The sequence below is a fragment of the Macrobrachium nipponense genome, chromosome 33, assembly GCF_015104395.2.
Source record: "Macrobrachium nipponense isolate FS-2020 chromosome 33, ASM1510439v2, whole genome shotgun sequence".
NCBI lineage: Eukaryota > Metazoa > Arthropoda > Malacostraca > Decapoda > Palaemonidae > Macrobrachium > Macrobrachium nipponense.
The window spans coordinates 49,260,346-49,286,480 of NC_087219.1; the positions used below are offsets into that span (position 1 = coordinate 49,260,346).

General features: G+C 37.9%; 1 protein-coding gene across 1 annotated transcript in view; it reads left to right on the plus strand.

Moving 5' to 3' along the window:
• Nucleotides 1-26,135, plus strand: part of LOC135202853 (solute carrier family 7 member 14-like) — a 785,318-nt gene that overhangs the window by 710,936 nt on the left and 48,247 nt on the right. The window contains exons 5-7 of the mRNA XM_064232312.1: nucleotides 13,560-13,790; nucleotides 18,484-18,692; nucleotides 21,017-21,188. Coding sequence (XP_064088382.1) covers nucleotides 13,560-13,790; nucleotides 18,484-18,692; nucleotides 21,017-21,188 — 612 coding nt within the window. The remainder of the gene's footprint in view (nucleotides 1-13,559; nucleotides 13,791-18,483; nucleotides 18,693-21,016; nucleotides 21,189-26,135) is intronic.

Here is a 26,135-nt window from a genome sequence, read left to right on the forward strand (position 1 = left end):
AGTCCTCTACCGTTTCTGTTTTCATTTCCCTACATCATCAGCTAAAAAAATAATTTCCTTATATGTTATAAAATATGAATAATTATAAAAATATTGTCCAAATAAATATCCAAAACTGCCTTGTTAAGTGTCCTTGGTTATTTAAATTCCCTAAAACCGAAAATGCCATCTCAATTACTTGTGGCAAGGAGGAGAACACGAATCAAAGTGCAAGGATGAAATTATCTTCTTTGTGATGATAGATCCACTGTCTTAAAAAAGGCTGAGTAATATTCCACGAAAGAAAAGGGAAGGTAGGAGGAAACTAAACAAACCAGAATAGGGGTAAGCAGCAATTATAAACCGTGCTGCCGACTCTCATATTCGTGACTTCTGTGCAGTATCTGTGGGACTTCGAAATCTGACGTGTGGGTACACAAATTCTGAACGTCGAGCTGCAATAAATTCCGTATACACGCACGCACACACACACACGTGTGTGTGTATATATATATATATATTATATATATATATATATATATATATATATATATATATATATACATACACACACACACACATTATATATATATATATATATATATATATATATATATATATATATATATATATATATATATATAGAGTAAGCCCTCAGAGAGGAAAGCCTCAATATTCTACTAAGGCTTGCAGCGCACGGTCCATATCATGACCCATCATTCTTTAGTTTGTTTCTTTGGACCAAACTGTATACTATATCGACAACCGGTGTCAGTGAAAGCTCACTGAAAGCTCAAACTGCTCACAACTAGTGAATGTTACAGTTCAAAAGCATCGAGCCTAACCAAAATCGCCACAAAAGCTTCAATAAATCTGCGGCAGGTATATACAACTGGGAATTACTATATGTTGAGTTTCTGTATCGTGTGATATTGTTATAACAAACCGTAAAAAGAAGAAAATAATAGATATTCTCTGAAAAATGATTAGATAACCATAAACAGGGCACCATATAATACTTTGAAAATGCACCAGAATTTTCAGAAATAACCAATACATTAAATAGCACTCAATGAAAAAACAATAAATGTCATCAGCTTTTCTTTCCTTAAAATTTTATTACCGAACATCCGAAGGAAAAGGTTAACGTTGTCTTAAAATACTAACATTACAGGAAAATAAGTAGTAATCAATGTCGTCCTTTACCAGCAATGGATGTTTGCTTGAGAGGTTTTTATTTGGCAAATATACCGATTTCTTTCATCAAACACCGGAATAAATTGAGTCACTTACAAATTCACCAGATTTAGACGATGGTTCTACTTGAAGCTACCAGAAGTATAGGTTACCACTATATACGTTTTGGAATACACAGCATCTTAACACTGGGGCACCAAACAACCACAAGTAGCGGACAAATTACCAGTGTCCTCTTAACATGGATTGTGGCACCGTTTCTCTGCACCAAGGAAAGAATATATGCAGAGACTCAAGGCGATACTCAAGTCAAAACTCAACGCCGGAAATATGATAAAAACCATAAACACATGGGCAGTGCCTGTAATCAGATACAGCGCAGGAATAGTGGAATGGACTAAGGCAGAACTCCGCAGCATAGATCAGAAAACCAGGAAACATATGACAATACACAAAGCACTACACCCAAGAGCAAATACGAACAGACTATACATAACACGAAAGGAAGGAGGGAGAGGACTACTAAGTATAGAGGACTGCGTCAACATCGAGAACAGAGCACTGGGGCAATATCTGAAAACCAGTGAAGATGAGTGGCTAAAGAGTGCATGGGAAGAAGGACTAATAAAAGTAGACGAAGACCCACAAATATACAGAGACAGGAGAATGACAGACAGAACAGAGGACTGGCACAACAAACCAATGCACGGACAATACATGAGACAGACTAAAGAACTAGCCAGCGATGACACATGTCAATGGCTACAGAGGGGAGAGCTAAAGAAGGAAACTGAAGGAATGATAACAGCGGCACAAGATCAGGCCCTAAGAACCAGATATGTTCAAAGCACGATAGACGGAAATAACATCTCTCCCATATGTAGGAAGTGCAATACGAAAAATGAAACCATAAACCACAGAGCAAGCGAATGCCTGACACTTGCACAGAACCAGTACAAAAAGAGGCATGATTCAGTAGCAAAAGCCCTCCACTGGAGTCTGTGCAAGAAACATCAGCTACCTTGCAGTAATAAGTGGTACGAGCACCAACCTGAGGGAGTGATAGAAAACGATCAGGCAAAGATCCTCTGGGACTATGGTATCAGAACGGATAGGGTGATACATTTAAATAGACCAGACGTGACGTTGATTGACAAAGTCAAGAAGAAAGTATCACTCATTGATGTTGCAATACCATGGGACACCAGAGTTGAAGAGAAAGAGAGGGAAAAAATGGATAAGTATCAAGATCTGAAAATAGAAATAAGAAGGCTATGGGATATGCCAGTGGAAATCGTACCCATAATCATAGGAGCACTAGGCACGATCCCAAGATCCCTGAAAAGGAATCTAGAAAAACTAGAGGCTGAAGTAGCTCCAGGACTCATGCAGAAGTGTGTGATCCTAGAAACGGCGCACATAGTAAGAAAATTGATGGACTCCTAAGGAGGCAGGATGCAACCCGGAACCCCACACTATAAATACTACCCAGTCGAATTGGAGGATTGTGAAAGAGCAAAAAAATAATAATAATAATGAAATAATAATAATAATACGTGATATTAATTTATATATATATATATATATATATATATATATATATATATATATATATATATAAATAAAGTATAAGCCACGACTGAAAGTGAAACACTGGCGTAGCTACAAGATCTATCGACTCAACGTCCTTTACTTAGTAGACTGTTAAGTAAAGGACGTTGAGTCGAAAGATCTTGTAGCTACGCCAGTGTTTCACTTACCGTCGGAGCTTGTACCTTTATTTATGAATTTATCACGTTCCAAACTTTCGTGATTCAGTTATACACATATCATATATACATATATGTATGTATATATATGCACACATGACACATGCACACACATTATCCATACGTACGCACATATTCCAGTGTATTCTTCTCATTCACGACGATAAAATATAATAATGTAATACACTATGAAAACGAAGGAGGATAAAACCGAGGATGAAGGGAAATACACAACTAATTTATGCCAAAAGTTCCAGACTCCATCAGACCTCTGTAGGAGAACTTTATTGACTGGAGATTTTAAGAAAAATACACATAGGCCATACATCTACATTCGAATAGATGAACGATGTAGGTCATATATATGAACTGGGTCGTTAGCATAATTTAACTCCCCTTAACATACTGGATGAAAGATTCTCGCCTTCAAAAAAAAAAAAATAGTAAATAATTTTTTGCTTTAATGTAGGCCAGCTTTCGATCACGTTATCCATCGTACCATATTACTAAATTTAACAGTTGCATGATCAACATACCAAACATAGTAGAATTTTTACAAGAAACAGATCCACATACGACAATGGGATAATATACACGGTTCCTAGCGGGTGTAGTGTGTTTCATAATAGAAAACTGACATATTGTTGAAAACCGAAAAGCACAGTATAAGTAGAGCTTTGTTACTGATCAGGAAAAATACTGTCATTGATAGGTTGCATTAGAGATTGCTTTAATCCAATTCAATGGGCAAAATTAAAAATTTTATTAAGAAATTCGCCCGACACCGAGAATTTTTATTTTAGGAAATTCGCCCGACACCGAGAATTTTTTTTTAGGATATTCGCCCGACGCCTAGACTTTTTTTTAGGAAATTCGCCCGACACCGAGAATTTTAATAAGAAATTCGCCCGACACCGAGAATTTTTTTTAGGAAATTCGCCCTACGCCGAGACTTTTTTTTAGGAAATTCGCCCGACACCGAGAATTTTAATAAGAAATTCGCCCGACACCGATAATTGTATGAAGAAACTCGCCCAAAACCGAGAAATTAAATAGAAAAACCCTGCAGTTGATATAGCGAAAACCATACCTAATTCTTTATTTAAGACAGACCAGCTTTCTTCATTGTAATGAAAAATAAGCATAAATTACATAGCACAGTGACATAAATATATATACACAGTTACCAATTTATCCTTATTAGTGATGCCTTTTCTGATTGAGGAACTATGTACCAGACAATAATACATTTTACGGTGCCCCGTAATTAATGTTAAGCACCATTTACCGTATTTACTTCTCGTTATTTTATGCTATCCATCCAGTCAAATGTAAACACATGTCAGAGGTAAATCTTTTTTAAATATCGTAGTGAACAGAGTTCCAGGAAGAGACCTTAAGAAGGGCGTAACGATTGAGAAGAAAATTTATATATCAATATATATATATATATATATATATATATATATATATATATATATATATATATATCTACATATATTGTATCGTGCGAGAAGAGAGAGAGAGAGAGAGAGAGAGAGAGAGAGAGAGAGAGAAAATACATTTACATACATTTATATAATATATATTATAGGGGAGAGAGAGAGAGAGAGAGAGAGAGAGAGAGAGAGAGAGAGAGAGAGAGAGAGAGAGAGAGGAATGTATACAAAACCATAAAATTTAATAATATAATAGTGGATTTTTATTACCTAACAGTCTATTACGAAATTGTGAATTTCTTACAAAACGTAAATTCCATATGAGTGCAAGTGCAAAAATTCTATCAACTAAGGAAACAATTACGGAATAATCAGCAAGCAAACGTATTTCCTGAAATCGGGCAGAAGGAATTCCACAGCTTCACTCGAGATCACTTTTGTGGGCACGTAATTCTAATAAAGTGTGCAATTGCGTGCTTCTGATTTCCACGCAACTGGCTTAGCCAAGCCGTGTACTTAGGGGCCATACCGTTCCAGTCGGATTTGCAGAGTAGATCCAAACTACAGCCGTTTTCATTTACTGCTTGGACTGGAATCGTTGAAGTAACTGAATGCCTTGTGTGTGTCTCTTTTCTCGGGTGAGGTCATTGCGAATAGTATGTTGGGTAAGTTGTTTCCTAGGTTTCCTCTTATACATACTGAAACTTACTTGACGTAGTTTGTTCCCGAAAAAAAACAAAAAAAAAAAAAAAAAAAAAAAGCGGTAGTTTCGTCTCTTGCAATATTTGTTTGCATTATGTCTGAAACCTTTTTTTTTTTTTTTTTTTTTTTTTTTTTGTGGAGGGATTATGTAGGCGTGGACGAATCAATTAGATATTCGTAAGCCTTGTCGACGATTCATGTGCATGTGTGTGTGTGCTTGTTGGATTGGTGTAAAAATGACACTCCATGTGTGAAATATATATAAAAAAAATGCAAATTTGATTTAAATAAATTTCATTCCCAAAATTCCGGAACAACGAAAAAAAAAATTAATTCCATATTTGTATATAGAATTTTTTTTTTTTATATATATATATATAATATATATATATATAATATATATATGATATATATATAATATATATATATATATATATATATATATATATACATATATATATGTATATATACACATATACACACTATATATATATATATATATATATATATATATATATATATATATATATATATATATATCACAGGAAAACAGCAGTCGTTCGAGGTATTTTCTCAAGGAAGCAAGGGAGACATCTTCTGGTAATTTGAAAAGGCTTTATTAATCGACGTTTCGGGGTCCAGCCCCATCATCACGTCTGTAAAAATGATTAATACACATAAAACATAATAAAAGGACTCATCCTAATAACCAACATACATTTAAAATTCACAGAAACCCTACTACAATGCAAAGAAAATTACTATCTCAGTGACGGGAAGGAGACGAGTGACCAGAAGAAGAAGGAAAGGTTCCAAGTAAATGTATGTTGGATGGATGGATGTATGATATTTAGGGCTAAAGCCCAGGCACTGGGGCCAAGAAGGCCATTCCGCGCCGTTAATGAAGGTTAAATAAGTTGAATTATGGTAAATGAATGAATGACTTAGTGAAAGAAATTATTCATAAAATTAGACGTGACTAAAAAATAAATTAAAAATATGAATTTTAATGAATGGAGTAATATATATTAAAAATAGTTTAATGTCTTTAAAAATCTGTATATGATTTATAAAAATTTATCTAAATATTAAATGTATGTTGGTTATTGGGATGAGTCTCTATATTTTGTTTTATGTGTATTAATCCTTTTTACAGCCGTGATGATGGGGCTGGACCCCGAAACGTCTTTCAATAAAGCCTTTTCAAATTACCAGAAGATGTCTCCCTTGCTTCCTTCAGTATATATATATATATATATATATTTATATATATATATATATATATATATATATATATATTATATACATACATACACACACAATTTACCAAAAAAAAATATTTTCTTTACCGCCCCAAAAACCTAACTCCTAACGTTCTTTTTAGATTTACATAAGTGTAAATTTGAAACCACTATTCCTTCACAGATCAGAAGGACAGTCTTAGGACGGGTTCGAAATACATATATCTAATCTTGCTGCCTACATAAAAAATACTACTTCCGTTTGCTCTTGTTCGAATGACGTGTTTCTTTTTTTTCTAAAGCAGATCTATCGCTCTCTCTCCGTTAACCGATTCTACTTCATTTACTTATTATTATTTATTATTATTATTATTATTATTATTATTATTATTATATTATTATTATTATTATTATCAAAATGGTTTAACCAGACCACTGAGCTGAATATGAGCTCTCATATGGCTGACCCGATGGATTCGAACATATTGAAAGGTCTAGGCCAGAGGCTGAGCACTGGGACTAAATAGGTGATTTGGTATCGGGATCAATGAGTTAAAATTCAATTAAAATTGATCAAAGGCACGTGCTCTCATACTGGAACGCTCTCTCACAATAAATACATTTACTCAAGTTTCCAGATATGCATACCAAAACTGTATATTAAAAATCAGAATAAGTTAAAAAACGTTTTAAAATCTTATTGTTTTCAAATTCATAAAACGTCCTAAGGGTTTTCGTATTTTTAATATTTATTTTTATATTTTATCAATTAAATTAGTTTCTCATGAACACTGAAACTGGAATTACTCGAAATTTCCTCGTCGATTTATTCCCAAATCCTTTCACTTCCATCCTTCGGGATCGTGCTAGAAAAGGGCTTAAGGTTGCCCATCCCAAAGGACTCTGTTCTTGCACGAAAAAAAAAAAGCCAATTAGACGTAAACTTCCCCAGAAAATCCAATAACTCGGCATAAAGAGTTCGCCAAAGTTCCGGCAAACTCCTTAACTAACCTCAAGAAGAAACTAGAATCTGTTTGTGGTGATAACAATCCGCGTGAGGCAAAAATCGGACGAGAGAGAAAAAATAGACGGGATGCTTCCACACAAACTGCATTTTGTCACTGCACTGACGAAAGGGGGGGGGGGGGTAGGTATCAGGTGGGGAGGGAGGACGGGTCACATGGAGGTGGGGAGGAAGAGGTGCAAACAAATGAAAAAGTTAGAAGCAGAAAAAGGGGAAGAGGGGAAGGGGAAGGGGAAAAGCAAGGCTTTCTAGTGTGGAAGATCAAATGAGGAATATGAGAGAACGAGACTGTGGGTGAGGACTACCCTAGGGGCTACCAGGACCCCCTCCCCCTCTGTAATTATTATGTTATTATTATACGTTCTGACCGCTCATGGCCGCTATTTCTTCACTCATATATCTCACTCGAGCTCAGCTGAGAACCCAAGAAGTCGATTACGATTAACATCTAAGTACTTTATTCCCTCCATGGGTCATCATTCTCTTTAGCATAGAAATCACGGGTCAACTCAAGTTGCGAATCGAGCTATGTACCATTTGAGCTACGAGGCCAGAGAGAGAGAGAGAAGGTAATGTAAGATAGTGAGAAAAACTGCGGGGTGAGGAGGAAGCTTGGGGGGGGGGGGGAGAGAGAGAGAGAGAGAGAGAGATGAGAGAGAGATTGAGTTGATGCCTGCAATACTACAGCTGACATCCCCGTAGTCCCAGCCCCAGGTACCTACTCCCCACCCCCAAAACCTCCGCCAACCTTCCCTGAGAAAGAATGCAGGGAAAAATGCAACTGCAAGAACAATCTCTCTCTCTCTCTCTCTCTCTCTCTCTCTCTCTCTCTCTCTCTCTCTCTCTCTCCTGGGATGGCACGGGGGACACACAGGCCTAAAATCCAATAAAGTCGCACGACAGCATCAGAGTCGAATTTATCAGCTTTATTAAAGATACAATTTCTCTCTTGACTTACGGCGCAAGTAATAACACTCGTTTCACTTGCGAGAATGCCAGCGTTCGATCCCTCGACGCTACGAGGCGGTGACAATTGTAGTCAATAACTACATAAGTCCTATGTGATATTAAAAAGCTGTATGGAGAAATACAGGGTAGTTAGAAATGGTATATGGCAATGGTAGGAAGAATTACAAAGTGCTACAGAGTGGTACGTACAAGCTGGTACAGAGCAGCACAAGACTGTGGTAAGTGTTGAAGACCTGTACGGCACAAAGTAGTGGAGGATGGTACTAGAGCTTCAATTTGATCTAAAAGATCCCATAATGGTATAAAATCCCATAACGATATAAAATGATAAAGAGCGACAGTCATCAACAAAATAGTCCACATATTTTATCTTTCCTATATAACTTAATATTAAAACAAGTTAACAACTTATTGATTCAAATTTTCAAAACTGGAGCCACTACTGCCGAAATATGCAATATATACAAAACAAAAATATGTAATTGTAATAGCCACAATGACCTCTTAACTTCCTGAATTCTTTGCTCTTTTTAGGATACGCTTGTCACTACAAAGCCTGAAGATCCAAGTTCAAAGCTCTTAAGGCTTTGTAGTGACAAGCGTATCCAAAAAAAGAGCAAAGAATTCAAGAAGTTAAGAGGGCGTTGTGGCTATTACAAATGCATATATATATATATATTATTATATATATATATATATATATATATATATATATATATCTGTATATATATATATATATATATATCTATATATATATATATCGTATACATACATAAACTTGAAACGTATAAATAAACTCGACAAGAGGTAAATATCTAAAATCACAATTACCAAAATCATTGCCATCATTACTGCTGTTGCCCAAAATATTCCCATTAAGCGACCTCCCTCCCTCCCTCTGCAAAACAGCCTCTCATGCTCCTATTATTGAAATCCTATAAACAGGGAAGCCTTCGATGCCGATATTAAAGGCCATAAATCCCTACAAAAGCTATTTCCTGGGAAATTTGAGATGGTAATTGCCGAAGTTTTATATACGGGATAAGTGACCGTGGGAGTAATACCATCTTCTTTTGAGCTTACGATTTGCAAAATATTTTACCATTATTATCAAAATAATAATAATAATTCTTATTCTTATTCTTATTCTTATTCGTAGTAGTAGTAGTAGTAGTAGTAGTAGTTAGTGAGTAGTCAGTTAGTAGTAGTTAGGTAGTAGTAGTAGTAGTAGTAGTAGTAGTAGAGGGAAAAAATGCCTCGAGTATCAATCGAATATGTGTTCGGGTTTAAGTGTAAGATTGTAGCATATGTTAGTTTAACCAAACCACTGACCTGATTAACAGCTCTCCCAGGGCTGGCCCGAATGATTAGATACAGCTCATTGAGGATCCGAACCACATTATATTGAAAAATTACTTCATAACCACCAGAAATAAACTCCTCTGGTTCCGCACTGGCGGCAGCGTGGAGCAAACTCATGTTACCAGACTGATAGGCGGGTACGCAACCCACTCGTCCAATGAGGCACTAATCTTAAGATACTCAGTCTAAATAAAATCATTAATACTATCATTTTATTTTCTGCCATATGTCTTCGCTCGAGAGGTGGGAATGGGCCTTTCCTCGAGGAAAAGGTCACTAATTTCATGGTCTCCACCCTGTTTGCGACCAACCGAAATCGATTATCTACCATTAGGTATTTCAGGCAAGCGTCCAACGCGGTATGTCTCGAGGACCTTCTCGATGGTGAGGTGCGCGTTCTTAACACTAGATTATTATTAATCAATATTATTATCATTATTCAATTCAGAGAGTCAAATAGGACTGGGAAGTGGAAGCGCGAGAAGGTATGGCGTAACAGACAGGGTAACTTGTGCGCACACCATAGCAACAATGACCCATGAAGCCCTTATCATCTTGTGAAAATATTATTCATAAAAGAAACAGTAGTCACAAACACTGAAGACCTAGAAATAAGGCCAATTTGCTAGTTTCACCTTAATGACAAGAAGCCTCCAACTATCCCACACTAAACATTACTTGCCTTAAGTTAAAAAAAAGCTACTATACTGGGAACTGCAACAATTCCTGGTGTTGCAATTGCTGGTAGGAGGAAGAAGGGTTGACGACCGGCTATAAGTCATCTCGCTCTTATTAAGGAAGCTCGAAGCTTTTATTAAACATATTTTTACTCTTGCAGAATTGCTCAAACACCCACGCTACTCATTTCTTTTTATGAAGGTATTCTTTTACTAGAGTAAATTCGCAGTATTACGTCGACAAAGGTGGAAGGAATGTGTGCGCGCGAATACAGATTAATAGTAGGGTGCAATGAACACTCATTATCTCTCCCACGTTTTTTTATTATATAGTCCATAATATACATATATACATATGTATATGGAGAAATGTTAACATATTTCGGTTCAAAAAATAATGGAGGAATGCTGTGAAAATTTTCCACACTCGCGATTCGTCCACGGCTGAGCTGCAAAGGTATGACCATCAGCAAAGTATGAATGTGGCAGTAACCGCTGCATTTTTTTCTCTCTCTCTCTCACACACACACACACACAATATATATACACATATAAAGTATGCAAATATATGTGTGCGTATGCGCTTATGCATGTATAGGTTTCTGTGGTCCAGTGGTTACCAATCATGAAAGGGAATCAAACGACTTAGCAGCATCTCTGTCGACTTTAGCGGTGAACTGAGAGCGGAGAGGCTCATCCTGGAAGTAGATGGGCTTGAGTTTAGCAGATGAGGCTGAGAACGAGGTGCTTCACCTTTTGTAGAACGGCCCCTTAAATATTTGTGTGTGTGTGTGTGTGTGTGTGTGTGTGTGTGTGTGTGTGTGTGTGTGTGTGTGTGAAAAGCTCTTTTGACAAGAGAACTAGCAAGATATGTCCAATTTTCCAAGACCTTTGTGCTTGAGTAAGTGATGAGGATGACGAGACAGATGTGAGAAGACTGAGATGATGGATGCAAATAGAGAGAGAGAGAGAGAGAGAGAGAGAGAGGAGAGAGAGAGAGAGAGAGAGAGCTATTCCCTTCCCTTCCCAGGGTCTCATCCCTACACCCTACCATCAAATCCCAACCCCAGCCGCCGCCACTTGAAAGACAAAGAGAACTAAAAGGAAAGAAAACCAAGAGATAGAATAAAGAAAGAAATCAAACAAGAAGACTCTTGGAAGCTTCCCTGAACCTGACACACGTCATTATTGAGACGTATCCGTTCATTTGTGGGTTTTCAATTAGATGTATCGTCTTCGCTCATGACAGCATCTCGGCTCATCAATTACCCGACGAAATTACCAATTATTCACAGCCATTAAATGTTTCAGTGTTCCTATTAGATTAACCTAACCACATACACAGAAAAACTATGTTGAACATATTCATTATCTTAGTGTGTCTGATTCAGTGCTTCTTTTATTCAAAGGTGAAATCTATATACTGTAAATTCTATCAGTTTAGTTGTTTTAGCGCCATCTTTTGAGCCAAAATTCTAAGGAGCAACGGAGAACTACTGATATTTGACAGAATTGACCAATCTTAAAATCTCACAATCAACATATCAATTTCCTACTGAAACGTAACTTCAACTTTCTTATTCCCGTCTTCTTTTTCTTTTTTTCAATGATAGTATAATACAACAGATTGGCGGATATTTGGATGAATAAATATATTCGTGTTTAATTCATCTTGTGTCGGCATAATTATACACACGAGGATCACTCTGGGACCTAACCTACTATAGAGCAAAAATTGCATCCTACAAGCATGTCATCAGATGTATGAAATGGAACAAATATATAATTTAAGCCAAAGGCCAAGCGCAGGAACCTGTGAGCTCAATTAGCGCTGAAACGGAAACGGACAGTAAAAAGGTTTGACAGGAGTAACAGGAGGAAAACCTCGCAGTTACACCAAGAGGGTGGAATGCACACTAAAATGAATGAAAGGGGGATGCAGCTGGGGACCCAAAGGACGCTGCAAAGAACCTTAAATTATTGCCTACAGTGCACCGCGCGAGGTGCACTTAAGGCACACCCCCTTACGAAGCGTTTACAGTGGCGTACGGAAACAGTAAATCCGCCCACTAAGAGAATAAGTTATTTTCAAAGTCTCATATATATATATATATATATATATATATATATATATATATATATATATATATATATATATATTATAAATATATATATATATATATATACATATACATATATATTATTTATTTATCCGCCCAAAAGGTGTTACGTTTCTCTGTTTAATATATATATATATATATATATATATATATATATATATATATATATATATATATTTATATCCGCCCAAAAGGTGTTACGTTCTCTGTTTAAAGCAATTCTTTTGGGCCAGAGGGACCTAGCCCCTATAATCTTTTTTTCCCAGTCTGCGACCCGTAACAGTCGATTATCCACTAGGTACCTAATTCACGGTTCACGTCAGCAGCAGCCGCTTCCCATCATCCACACTGGATCGATCTCTTTTCTCTCGCTAGTAGGCGAGGTCGTTAACCACTGAGCTCTGAGTTACGGGGTTATAAATAATACTAACCATTTCTTTCCTTTTCAGAAATACGTTACGTGAGACTTTAGAGTATGGGTTCCTGTAACATTACGTTTTCCTAACAAAACTAAACTTTTCCATTGTACCATCATCATAGCTAAAAGTTGCCATCTACCTTACGATAACAACTAAGAGAGCATTTCAGAATTGTTGAATCAATTCTGATAACTGCACATAAATATGTTGTCTTATGCAAAACCCACGCATTTTTCAGAAAGATTATCGATCATTTACGATAATCATATTCTCGATAGTGACCAAGGGAGTAATAGAGGTCAACTCGAAGTATGGCTAAAACTTTGGCAGCAATCCCATTATCTGGTTTTGCTTAACTGGCATATAAAAATTTCCGTAATTTTTGAGCTCTTGCAGGAAGAAATACCGTGGAGACGTAGGTGAAGCTTCGGGACTTTCGTATTATTGTCATGTTCTACCTTTTGCGTTGGTCAATTCGAGATTTTATTTTCGAAACTGTTCGAGTAATTCAAGGTCAAACTCAAGAGTATGAACAATAGATACAACTCCACACTTGGGGTGGAAATATATCAACACTGGGGATTGTAGAAATGTAATCATAACTTGGGTTATTTCTTCTCACAGCAACCTGGACTTAGGCATCTTTTTCTTTCGCCCACAGGTGTATGTTACGCAGAGTTCGGAGTACGGGTCCCAAACACGTCTGGCGGCGCTTACATGTACAGTTATGTGACGGTGGGCGAATTCATGGCTTTCATCATCGGCTGGAACATGGTCCTTGAGGAGTTGATAGGAACCTCGGCCTGCGCCTGCGCCCTGAGTGCCTGCTTCGACGCCATTTGCAACGGGGCGATATCGGCCGGGATAGAAAAGTCGTTCGGCCGCATATTAGGTGAGTCTCGTGTGAAATTTGGCAGGGACTGCCGTCTGCTGTTTCCTTGGGGCCAACCCTTGTTTGATGAACGCGAATTGCTCTTCACAGAACCGTGCGATTTGAAAAGAACTGAATATAAAATTTAGGGCAAAGGCCAAGCACTGTAACCTACGAGGTCATTCGGCATTGAAACGGAAATTGGCAGTAGAAGGTTTGGAAGGTGTAACATGAGGAAAACCTCAAAGCATTTGCACAATGAATCAATTGTTAGGAGAGGCTGAAAATTAAAGACGTAAGAAAGAGAATGTGAAACCCCGAGGATACAGTAAACGGAATGAAAGGGGTTGCAGCTACGGGGCGAGACGCCGCAAAGAACCTTAAGTAATGCCTACAGTGCACTGCATGTGGTGCGCTGACGGCACTAACCCCCTACGGGAAGAGAAGAATCATACGGGTGAAATCTGAATGTAACTGATCTCTTGCTTGTCACTGGTCACGCTTTCTTTGATAAACTGAGGTCACCCTTCACACAGCTGTGACGGAATGTAGCAGAATCAGTTGTATCGTTTTTGTCTGGAACCATTTTTAGACAAAGGTTTGTGGCCAAACAAGTGTAAAATAAGCATAAACAAATGCTTCAGTAAAGAAATACAGTAGCTTCTCAACTTAACAGACACACTGGGGATCTGATTTTTGTCAACAAAATCCTTTGAGTATCAAAGACCCTATATTTCTTAGACATCTTAAGAGTTAACATTAATTCCACACAGAAGTACCAACCTAAACTGGCCTGTACTTTACAATTAGCATTCAACTTAAAGAGATTTATTTAAAAACGTATGATATCTAAGATGGTAGCATTACAAAAACTAATCTTAACAATTACACCCGGTAAGCAGAAGCCCACCTAGTTATGGTCCATCAAGTTCTGGTGTTACTGTAAATAAAAATAAAAAAACTTTACAAAGCAGCTCCAGCGAATATAACACAATGCAATCTTTGAATCCGTTCTTGCTTGGATAAAACTTGTTCTTTGAATGAATATATAAAAAGATTAGATAAATAAATTACCTAACCTATTCCAAGTGGTCTCATCTTGGAAGCAGTGATGGAGAATGTGTAATAAATATGGTCCTGTTTTTCTCTAGAGTCACGCACTCTTAAGAAAAAACGCTTGTTGGTAAAAATAAAACATATAAATGAAAAACTAGAAAGCAGGCCATAGATTTGCCCTTGAAAGAATGTACAGAACTACATTAATTGCACGATAAATCCCTTGTTGTGGATATGACTGAAAAATAGGACAATTTTGATGAAAGTACTATCTACGATACGGTTCTTTTGCTAAATGAGGTGAAAACGGTAAAGAAATAACTGCATAAATAAAGATGAAAAATACTACAGAGAAAATACTAGGCCGAGATGGTTGCTTCGTGTAGGCATGTGTCATTGATAGCAAGAAGCAGCACAGTGAAGGATTTGACCTTTTTAATGTTATGAAATTTAGGCTGTCAAGCAGAGCACTACAGCACTTTCGGCGACTTAGTGTTTAAGACAGTGAAAAGAGGGAGTTTAGAGTGGTTGAACGGCAAGGTAAAGAAACCAGGAAATAAGGAGATTCGCTACAAGGAACTGACAGAAAACCCCATAGTTGCAATAAGGAGTAATAGTTAGAAAGGTTGGAAGGTTAGACTGAAGAAAGTAAGTAGGAATGAAGGTAAAGTAATAGGCTAAAAAGTGGGTGCAGTTAGGCCGAACGGACTTAGTAAGGCCTACAGTACATAAGAAGTGGGTGCAGTTAGGCCGAACGGACTTAGTAAGGCCTACAGTACATAAAAAGTGGGTACAGTTAGGCCGAACGGACTTAGTAAGGCCTACAGTACATAAAAAGTGGGTGCAGTTAGGCCGAACGGACTTAGTAAGGCCTACAGTACATAAGAAGTGGGTGCAGTTAGGCTGAACGGACTTTGTAAGGCCTACAGTACATAAAAAGTGGGTGCAGTTAGGCCGAACGGACTTAGTAAGGCTTACAGTACATAAGAAGTGGGTGCAGTTAGGCCGAACGGACTTAGTAAGGCCTACAGTACATAAGAAGTGGGTGCAGTTAGGCTGAACGGACTTTGTAAGGCCTACAGTACACCTCAGCACTATTCCCTTACTGGGGCAGAGTGGAGAGCAATACTAACGTAATTTTCCATGCACCTTTCTCTAATCTCAACAACACAGCATCCCTCTCTGAAAAAAGATTCAAGTTACATAGAATTCCACCAACAGCTTTACTTCTAAGAGCTGATTTATAAGTGAAAAAAGGCACCGCCGAGTCCCAGGCTACTGGCCTAATTAATGAGTAACTTTCAAAAAGTATCTGAAACCGCCTGAAACCTTCCCCTGACCGGCTTCCAACTGCTCGAGTTACAGGAAGAAGTTCTTGCAGTTTTTATGCAGCTGTGTTTACTAACCTTCATTTGCCCTACAGTTTGCCTCCGGGAAGAGGAGGGGGTGAGGTTAGGGGGGATAAGGGGTGGAAATAATGGGAGTATCATATAAAAATTATCACTATAAATTAGTTCTAGGATTCGATTTGATTTGATTTATATAGATTTTTGGCATTATGCCAAGCAATGGGGTAACTAAGGCCGTTCAGCGCTGAAACGGAAATTGACAGTAACATGTTTGAAAGGTGTTACAGGAGGCAAACCTCGCAGTGTTAGGAGAGGGTGGAAAGTAAGATGGAAGAAAGAGAATATGAACGGAGTTACAGTAAAAGGAATGAAAGTAGTTGCAGCTAGGGGCCGAGGGCACGCTGCTAAGAACCTTAAGTAATGCCTACATTCAACCGAATGAGGTGTACTGACGGCACTACCGCCCTACGGGGATTATTTCTAGGAGAATACTGGGCTATACTTCAGGTTTCTCGTCATCATCTTCCGAAGGTTGGATCTTTAAAGGAAAGATGGGAAATGAAGCGATGTCGAATTTAAGCAGCTGCACAGCTAAATGAGACTAAGGAGATAAGTTGTTTGCAACCCTTTTAAAAGCACTGAAGCAAAAGCGATGCGATGGAAGAATTAACATTGTAGTGACATAAAAGCCCTCGTATAAAATATCTAGCTTACAAAAGAGCAATCAACTCTAACTCTGTAACAATATAGACATCACGAGTAGTCTTTGTTACCACTAAATAAGCACAAATCACATTCTGCAACCCCAAGAGCCACGGACAATAAAGCTTAAGTAAAAGGTAAATACTACGGAAAATTAAGCTTAAGTAACAAGTAAATATTAGGGAAAACTAAGCTTAAGTAAAACAGGTGGCAAGTAATACGGAAAAATTAAGCGGTAAAGAAAATAATTCTAAGTAACGTATTAGGGAAAATTAAGCTTAAGTAACAGTAAACTATTAGGGAATTAGGCAATTAATGGGTAAAATACTTACGGAAAATTAAGCTTAAGTAAACAAGTATTACGAGAAAATTTAAGCTTAAGAAAATAACAAAGTAAAACAAACTACGGAAAATTAAGCTTAAGTAACAAGTAAATATTAGGAAAAATTAAGCTTAAGTAACAGGTAAATACTACGGAAAATTAAGCTTAAGTAACAAGTAAATACTACGGAAAATTAAGCTTAAGTAATAAGTAAATATTAGGAAAAATTAAGCTTAAGTAAGGTAAAGGTAAAATACTACGGTAAAAACAATTAAGCTTACGTACAAGTTTTAAATACTATTGGAAAAATTAAGCTTTTAAAGTAACAGTAAATATTACGGAAAAATTAAAGCTTAAGCAAGTAACAGGTAAAATTAAACTAGAAAATTAAAAGCTTAAGTAACAAGTAAATACTACGGAAAATTAAGCTTAAGTAACAGGTAAAAGCTATAAGTAATAACTTCTATCGTCGAATGATATCCAATCAATAGGAGCCTCTACAAGTATTTAACCTAACTGAACCCTTCAAGGTTAGAATAATTAAGCTTAAAAGAATTAGTAATGGCCACTGTCAGTATTGTACATCAGCAAACTCCAAAGGTTTACCCTTTGAAATAATACATATGTAATTAGTAACAGCCTTTATAATTATCTTTGCAAGTGGTGTATCTCAAGTTACACAACAAAGTGCAGAGCTAGAGACCAGGCTAATCAAGGATATGCAGTTAATATCTGCCTCTTATTAATACTGTATATTAGTGATCCCCAAACGCTGTGCCATTACAAACATACATTAAGGATATGCAATCAAGGACGGTCTCTATTTTTACATACTGCCTGTAAATTGACACTAAATGAGAACCCTTCAAAATGATGAACATATAACTAGTCACAGCCTCTATAAGTAGCTTACAGAAGTGGATGCCAAAAGTGAACTGGTGAAAAGCTAAAATAAAGCAAATATCACAAACACCTTCTAAAATTATCGTATCAAAATGTATCACAAAACAAATATGTAATACGATACTATATGCCAGTCAAGTATATATATAAAATCATTAATAGGTTAAGCATAAGTGAGGTCTAAGTTTACACCTAAAATTAGGCAGCTGCTGCTTTAAAAAAATGAATTAATAAAAAAAAAAAAAAAAAAACATTTTAAAAAGCCACTTAATTATTAAGCATAAGAAAACCAACGAAAGAGAAACTGAGCAAGTAGGAATCATTAACAATATCCATCGTTGCAACTTGAATCAGAACCTCATTTCCTTGCTTGCTGCTGCAGGTCAGCCTCCGGACTTCCTGGCGTTTGTGTTCACCTGCATGATGGGCGGGGTTCTCATCGCTGGAGTGAGGAAGTCGGTGCAGTTCAACAACATACTTAACTTCGTGAACTTCCTGGTGTGGATCTTCATAGTGATTGCAGGTCTGTGCTACGCCGACACCAGCAACTGGACGCAACACGGAGGCTTCATGCCCTATGGGTGGTCTGGGGTGAGTCATGTTGGTTGGTGGTTGCTGTAGTAGAACAACACTGGTTTGTTTGTGGTTGCAGTAGTAGCAACACTGGTATGATAATAGGATATTATTTTAGTTTAACCATTACTGCATTTTGGATTTTGAAGCTTGAAAATATATTTCTGAACTTGAAACATGTGTTTTCAAGTGTGCTTTGAAAGTTCATAATTTTCGTTTCGTTCGCAAATGAGTTTTAAGAGATAGTGGACCCACTCTTATATCCCACAATTCAGGGGACCACAGTGGGGGAAAAAAAAGTTTAATACGAGGACATTAATTTTAATGACCGTTCACATTCAAAATTAGTGGAGTTAATGGGATGTTTTTAAACTAATATGCACGGGATCGTTCAAATCACACATTAAAACAGAGGAAAATTATATTTGCAAGTTCATAATACGGTTTAAAGTAAACTTTTGCTGATAATAGTGATAATTATACTAACGGAACGCCCACACTACAGCATACTCGTCATAAGCAGGTTGAAAACAACTCTACAACCTTAAGTGGAGAACTAATGCTATAGTAGATTCACAATCACAGGGATAGAAACTGTTAGTCTCTCTCGAGTTTCCACATAGGCAGGATGTAGGTTCAACCTCTCCTGAGGAATACTTTAGAATGACTTATCCCTCAGGAGAGGTGGAACATACATCCTGTTTCCAGCCCTGTAACTGGCGCTTATCAACAGCCAATCAGGAACGTCGTAAGGAACTGGCCTAGACACCAGATGCACGGTTGATGTGAATCTACTATAGTAAGGAACACCAGTAAGTCGTGGGCTTGTATGCAACTTGCTGATGTGTGTACAGTTAGTTGAAAACATGTAAATATAACATGTTACTGCAGTGTGGACGCACCACACAGGTAATCAATTGGTACCTGAGCAGAAGCACAGTAGTAAAAAATGAACAGTGGATGCATCACTAGTATTAGTAATTATTCTGGTCATACTAATAATAATTTTACACGAAGCAAACGTTTATTTTTTTATTGAAAGACTCATTTTTACTTAATACGGCTCTTGGTTAGAGTAAGTATACAAAACTATGAAAGTGACTTATCCAAAGGCATTATCTTTTATCTTTATCTTTATCTTTTTCTTTCCACGCTGTACTCGAATATCTGGAACGTTCATGACATTGCTGTCGTTTTGAACAAACTTTCACCTGTCAATACCCACCTGAAAATTAAAAATTCAATAAATAAATATAAGCATTAACATTTTTCATCTCTCTTTTTACACCATACTCAAGCTTTGGGTTTTTCACTGAATCTTTGCCCAACAAAATTTGTTCTTAATCCTGTACGATCTCACAAAAAAAAAACTATTTTCAATACCTGTTTTCATCTCTCTCTCTCTCTCTCTCTCTCTCTCTCTCTGGAATTCCAACCATTCAGATTCTAATGCTATGAATTTACAATTTTTGTCATTAATTCTTTACTCATCTCGAAATAGTAAAAAAAAACTGAAAATCTAACAATAACATCTTACTTTTCCAGTTTATTTTTTCTTTCCTTTCTTTTTTGGTCTCTATTTGCATTTCATATCTAAATTTCAGTTATTTTCCTTTCAATAACATCATTTTACTAGATCCAGCGTTTTATTTTTCCTCTTTGTAATGCATAACTAAATTTTTAGAAGTCTCACTGCATTACTGTTTCATTAAAATTATCTTACTAAATAACCGTTCCTCTGAACAAGAAACGAAAGACAAAGCTTATTACAAAAACTATTGGAATTTCATTGCCCTCAATTTACAAATTTTTTCAAAGATTCTGCCGATCCACGACACCCAAATCATAAGAATACGCTACTAATAATTTTTATCTACTTATTTATTTATTTCATTTTTTTACAACAGGATTAATGTCAAAGTACAAAACCTGCCACCGATCTTGTTTCGATCTGAGAGAGAGAGAGAGAGAGAGAGAGAGAGAGAGAGAGAGAGAGAGAGAGAGTTAGTACATCACACACAAAAACAAATAATAAGACTACACTGCTAAAATAGTTTTCTTTACCATCAATGATATCTTGTTTCGATCTGAGAGAGAGAGAGAGAGAGAGAAAGAGAGAGTAGTACACACACAGACTGAAAAAGAGAGAGAGAGATTGCACACAAACACAGACAGACTGAAAAAAGAAGAGAGAGAGAGAGCGAGGGTGAGTAAACAACAACACGACTGACTGGAGAGAGAAGAGAGGAGAGAGAGAGGAGAGAGTGACCACACCACCACAAACAGTCTCCAGCTAGAGTGTCCACTCACGGTCAGCGTTCCCCCCCCCCAACCTCCCGCAGGTGCTGACGGGAGCAGCCACCTGCTTCTACGCCTTCATCGGCTTCGACATCATAGCGACGACTGGTGAGGAGGCGGTCAACGCTCGCCGCTCCATCCCTTACTCCATCGTCATCTCCCTCGTCATCATCCTCATCGCTTACGTCAGCTCCTCGGCCATCATCACTCTCATGGGTGAGATGATTATCCATTTGCAAGAGGGTTTTATTTTCTTAGTATTAATATAATACATTCATTCTTTTATTTTTATTTTTTTATTTTTATTTTTTATTTATTTACTTATTTATTTATTGAAGGTGGGAAGGCCAATCCAGGGCCCAAAGCCCGAAAGAAAGGATTCCCATAGGGGAGTAGTGCCATCAGTGCACCTCACGTGGTACACTGTAGGCATTACTTAACAATGTTGTTTTTTGCAGCGTCTTTTCGGTCCCTAGCTGCAACCATTTAATTCCTTTTACTGTACCTCACCTCCCCTGTTCATCTTTTCTTCAATCTTGCTAGCAACCCTGTCTTAATCATTGTTTCATAGTACAATTGCAAAGTTTTCCTCCAGTTAAACATTGAATGACCTCACAGGTCCCAGCACTTGCCTTTAGCTTGAATTCTCTATTCCATTCCATTCCGAAGAAAACACGGTACAGTCAGAGGAAAGGAAGAAGGGCGTGGCTTAACCACAAAGGAGGCGGTTGATCTTTCCTCCACTCGAAGGACGAAAGAAAGCTAGAATATATTATTTAGGACGAAAGCCAAGCGCTGGGACCTATGAGGTCATTCAGCGCTGAAAGGAAAATCGAGAGCAAAAGGTTGCAAAGGTGTAACAGGAGGAAAATCTCGCAGTTGCACAAGGGACGATATGTTCAAAAGACTATCCAAAACTGAGAGAATATGAGCCAAAATAATTCTGTTATTTCAGAACGACGATTAAATCATTTGATGATTTACTTACACTGAATAAAGATGATGGATCATCAAATAGCATAATGTAGTATGTATTAATTGATATGTAACTATGACTTCACACACACACCACACACACACAAACAAAATTGAGAGAAAGCTCTTTGAAAAACGTCCAGCCATGTGGGACATGAGATCAGATAATTATAAGAACAAAAAGAAAAAAAGTGTTGGGAGAAGCTACTTGAAATTTCCTGCAATTCTGACAAAAACTAAGGGAAAAAACCGTAGTTAAGTTATCTAAACTTTTAATTTAATTTCTAAGTTTATACTCTTCACATTATATCATCTTACCCTGCATCAGTGGTGCTTGAAAAATGTATATCTTCGTATCCGTAACCGTTTCGTGCCCTTACATAATTAGCAAAATGCTACATGCTTGTATTATATTCTCAGCAAAAAGGATGTTAACGTTGGTATATATTATACACGGATGGTCTTTTGTTTGTCACGTTTTCATAAGTTGTATTCCAACAGAGACCTTTCACATTCACATCTGATCCATGAACCCCATTATTTGCCAAGAGTCACCAGATTCGCTGAACGCAGTCCCAATATGCGGTAAATGAGCCTCGTTGTCGAACTTCTTATACTCTGTTTTTTTTCCATTTGTCCATCCGCCTGTGGTGTTTTCGTATGGTAACTCTGCGTCCCGGGCTTTAGATAGTTACGCTATGAGTAAGTTTTAGGTAAATAAGAGGATATCTGGGAGGTGTACATTTGCAATTGAAAGGTGTTTTAATAATTTACTGTATTCGAATTACATCGTTAATATTCAAAATAGGACATTATTATAATTGTTGAATGTAAGCTGAATGTAACTATCTAAAGCCCGGGACGCAGTGTTACCATACGCAAACACCACAGGCGGGAGGACAGATGGAAAAAAAACAGAGTATAGTTGGACTGCATAACAGCCTCTGAAAGGAAGACGTGCAATTGGAACTTCAGAAGTTCAAGCCCAGGTGCAATATATTATTACCCAAATACTATTCTCCTTGCATTTTAATACATTTTCATCTGTTTGTTAATTTACTCATTTATTTCTTTAATAAGTGGTATCTCTTCTTTCTGTATTTTCCTTTACCTCCTCTTACTACTTTGTAATGAACACAATATTCTTTGGAAGTTGAATTTCGACTCAATGGCCCTTTTAATGGGCTTGTTCCATATGAATAGGCTTCATCTTCTGAATAAATAATAATAATAATAATAATAATAATAATAATAATAATAATAATAATAATAATAATAATAATAATAATAATAATAATAATAATAATAATAATAATACATGTATCGGATTCAGAGGTATGAAAACTGTATGGTTGGCAACAGTTTCTTAGAAGTATTTATGGTACAACACGTGTTAGTATCACACAAGAGAAAATTCACATTAAAATAGATAGCAAAAACAATCCTTATTTCAATGATTCTTCTAATCTAGAGGGAAGGTGAGTCTATAGTAACTATAAGTAAGGTCTTCAAAAATGGAGAAATTGATGCAAAAGAAAAAACAGAAAAACTTTAAAAATTAATTTTTTTTCCTGAAAAAAAAAAAAAATTTTTTTCACAACACTAGTTATATAGTCGACTTTCAAGCACCAAGTGTATGCTTGAAATTGCCAAAAGACAAAATGTTTAAAAGGAAAAGTTTATCTTTGATTGTATCACTGGCCAGAGAGTTATTCTCTGGAATTACTATGATGTGCGTAGAGTACTTCCGTTATTCTACAGGCGAACCCGAGGTGCCTTCAGTCATGTCTATTACGGAAACTACTGACCGACTAATTGGCACAGAGAGGAAGTGTGCACCTAATAAACAACAAGCAGGTAGTTTAGAGGTTATGGAGGAGGAGCTAGAAAAGGCTTCGGGCCAGATAAGTCTCCTGTCAAAGCAGCTGAGGGAGACAGAAGAACGGGAAATAGAAACAAGAAATGACTGTCGGCAAAAGTTGCTGGAGAAGGACGAAGAAATAGAGAGGTTGCAGAAACAGAATGAACAGCTGGAGGAAGAAAGGAAGCAGTTAGGGGACCATCTGAAAAATGCTGAGCGTCAGCACCTGGAAAGAGAAATGTTATTACAAGCTGCAGAACGTGAGCTCCAACGCTTCAAGAAAGACGAAAGTCAAAACCTGCAGCAACTGAAGGACTTGGAGTCTCGTTTAAACAAATTATCAAGTGCATACCTGGCTGCTTTAGGCCATCAGCAGAAGAGGCCTTCACAGGCGCCAGCAAAGGCCCCACCTCCTGGGAAAATGAGTAGAGAGGAAAATGTCCCTCCTGAAGGGTTAGAGGAGGCGAGAGAAAGGATCTGCCTGACAGGTAATCAGAGAGGCGCAATAAAAGCCTCTTGTACCGAAGAATTCGGTGTGGGGAAAATTGACAGAGGAAAAAGAATTGATGAAGGAGCAAAACAAACAGAACACGGAGTAGAAAAGAATGATCTTTCGTGCCTCCTGACAGGGGAGAACAGGACAGACAGAAAGACAGGGAACAGGAAGAATAAAAGAACTTGCATGACGAACATGCCCGCACGCCAATTAACAGTAAACGCATCCCCCAAAGACCTACCGGACATGAAATATGCTGACCCGAAGACGAAGTTTAAGAATTTTCCCATCGCAGAAAGACGGCTATTGAGGACATTGAGGTGGGAACAACCATACCGATCCTGGGTAGCATTGAACAAGGTGACGAGTTCGCTCTATGATCACTATTTTCAGAAATCACAATATTCTGATGACCCGTATGCAGATTAAAATGACCCGAGCCCAAGTGCTTATGCCCCACAATGGCAAGTTTAAAAGGCTAAACGATACTGCAAGCCCCAATCTCATTGCCTTTAGGCAAATCAAAGAGCGAAGCGGATCCCGGTAAAGTGGGATCATTTGGAATCACCGGAGCTTCTCGGAGAATACGTGGGGACCAATATTACTTGGAATCACCGGAGCTTCTCGGGGAACACCTGGGGACCAATATTACTTGGAATCACCGGAGCTTTTCGGGGAACACCTGAGGACCAATGTTACTTGGAATCACCGGAACTTCTCGTGGGACAACCTGAGGACCGGAATACCATGTTAGGCTTGGAATCACCGGAGCTTTCTCGGGGAACACGACTTTTGGGGACCTGAGGACCAATATTAACATGGATCACCGAGCGTTTTCTTCGGGAACACCTGAGGACCAATGTTACTTGGAATCACCGGAGCTTCGGGAACTGAGGCCAATGTTACTTGGAATCACCGGAGCTCGGGGAACCTGAGGACCAATGTTACTTGGAATCACCGGAGCTTTTCGGGGAACACCTGAGGACCAATGTTACTTGGAATCACCGGAGCTTTTCGGGGAACACCTGAGGACCAATGTTACTTGGAATCACCGGAGCTTCTCGGGGAACACCTGAGGACCAATGTTACTTGGAATCACCGGAGCTTCTCGGGGAACACCTGAGGACCAATGTTACTTGGAATCACCGGAGCTTCTCGGGGAACACCTGAGGACCAATGTTACTTGGAATCACCGGAGCTTTTCGGGGAACACCTGAGGACCAACATTACTTGGAATCACCGGAGTTTTTCGGGGAACACCTGAGGACCAATGTTACTTGGAATCACCGGAGCTTCTCGGGGAACACCTGGGGACCAATGTTACTTGGAATCACCAGAGCTTCTCGGGGAACACCTGAGGACCAATGTTACTTGGAATCACCGGAGCTTTTCGGGGAACACCTGAGGACCAATAATACTTGGAATCACCGGAGCTTCTCGGGGAATACCTGAGGATCAATATTACTTGGAATCACTGGAGCTTCTAGGGGAACACCTGAGGACCAATATTACTTGGAATCACCGGAGCTTTTCGGGGAACACCTGAGGACCAATAATACTTGGAATCACCAGAGCTTCTCGGGGAATACCTGAGGGCCAATATTACTTGGAATCACTGGAGCTTTTCAGGGAATACCTGAGGACCAATATTACTTGGAATCACTGGAGCTTCTAGGGGAACACCTGAGGACCAATATTACTTGGAATCACCGGAGCTTCTCAGGGAATACCTGAGGACCAATATTACTTGGAATCACTGGAGCTTCTCGGGGAATACCTGAGGACCAATATTACTTGGAATCACCGGGGCTTCTTGGGAACTCCTGAGGAC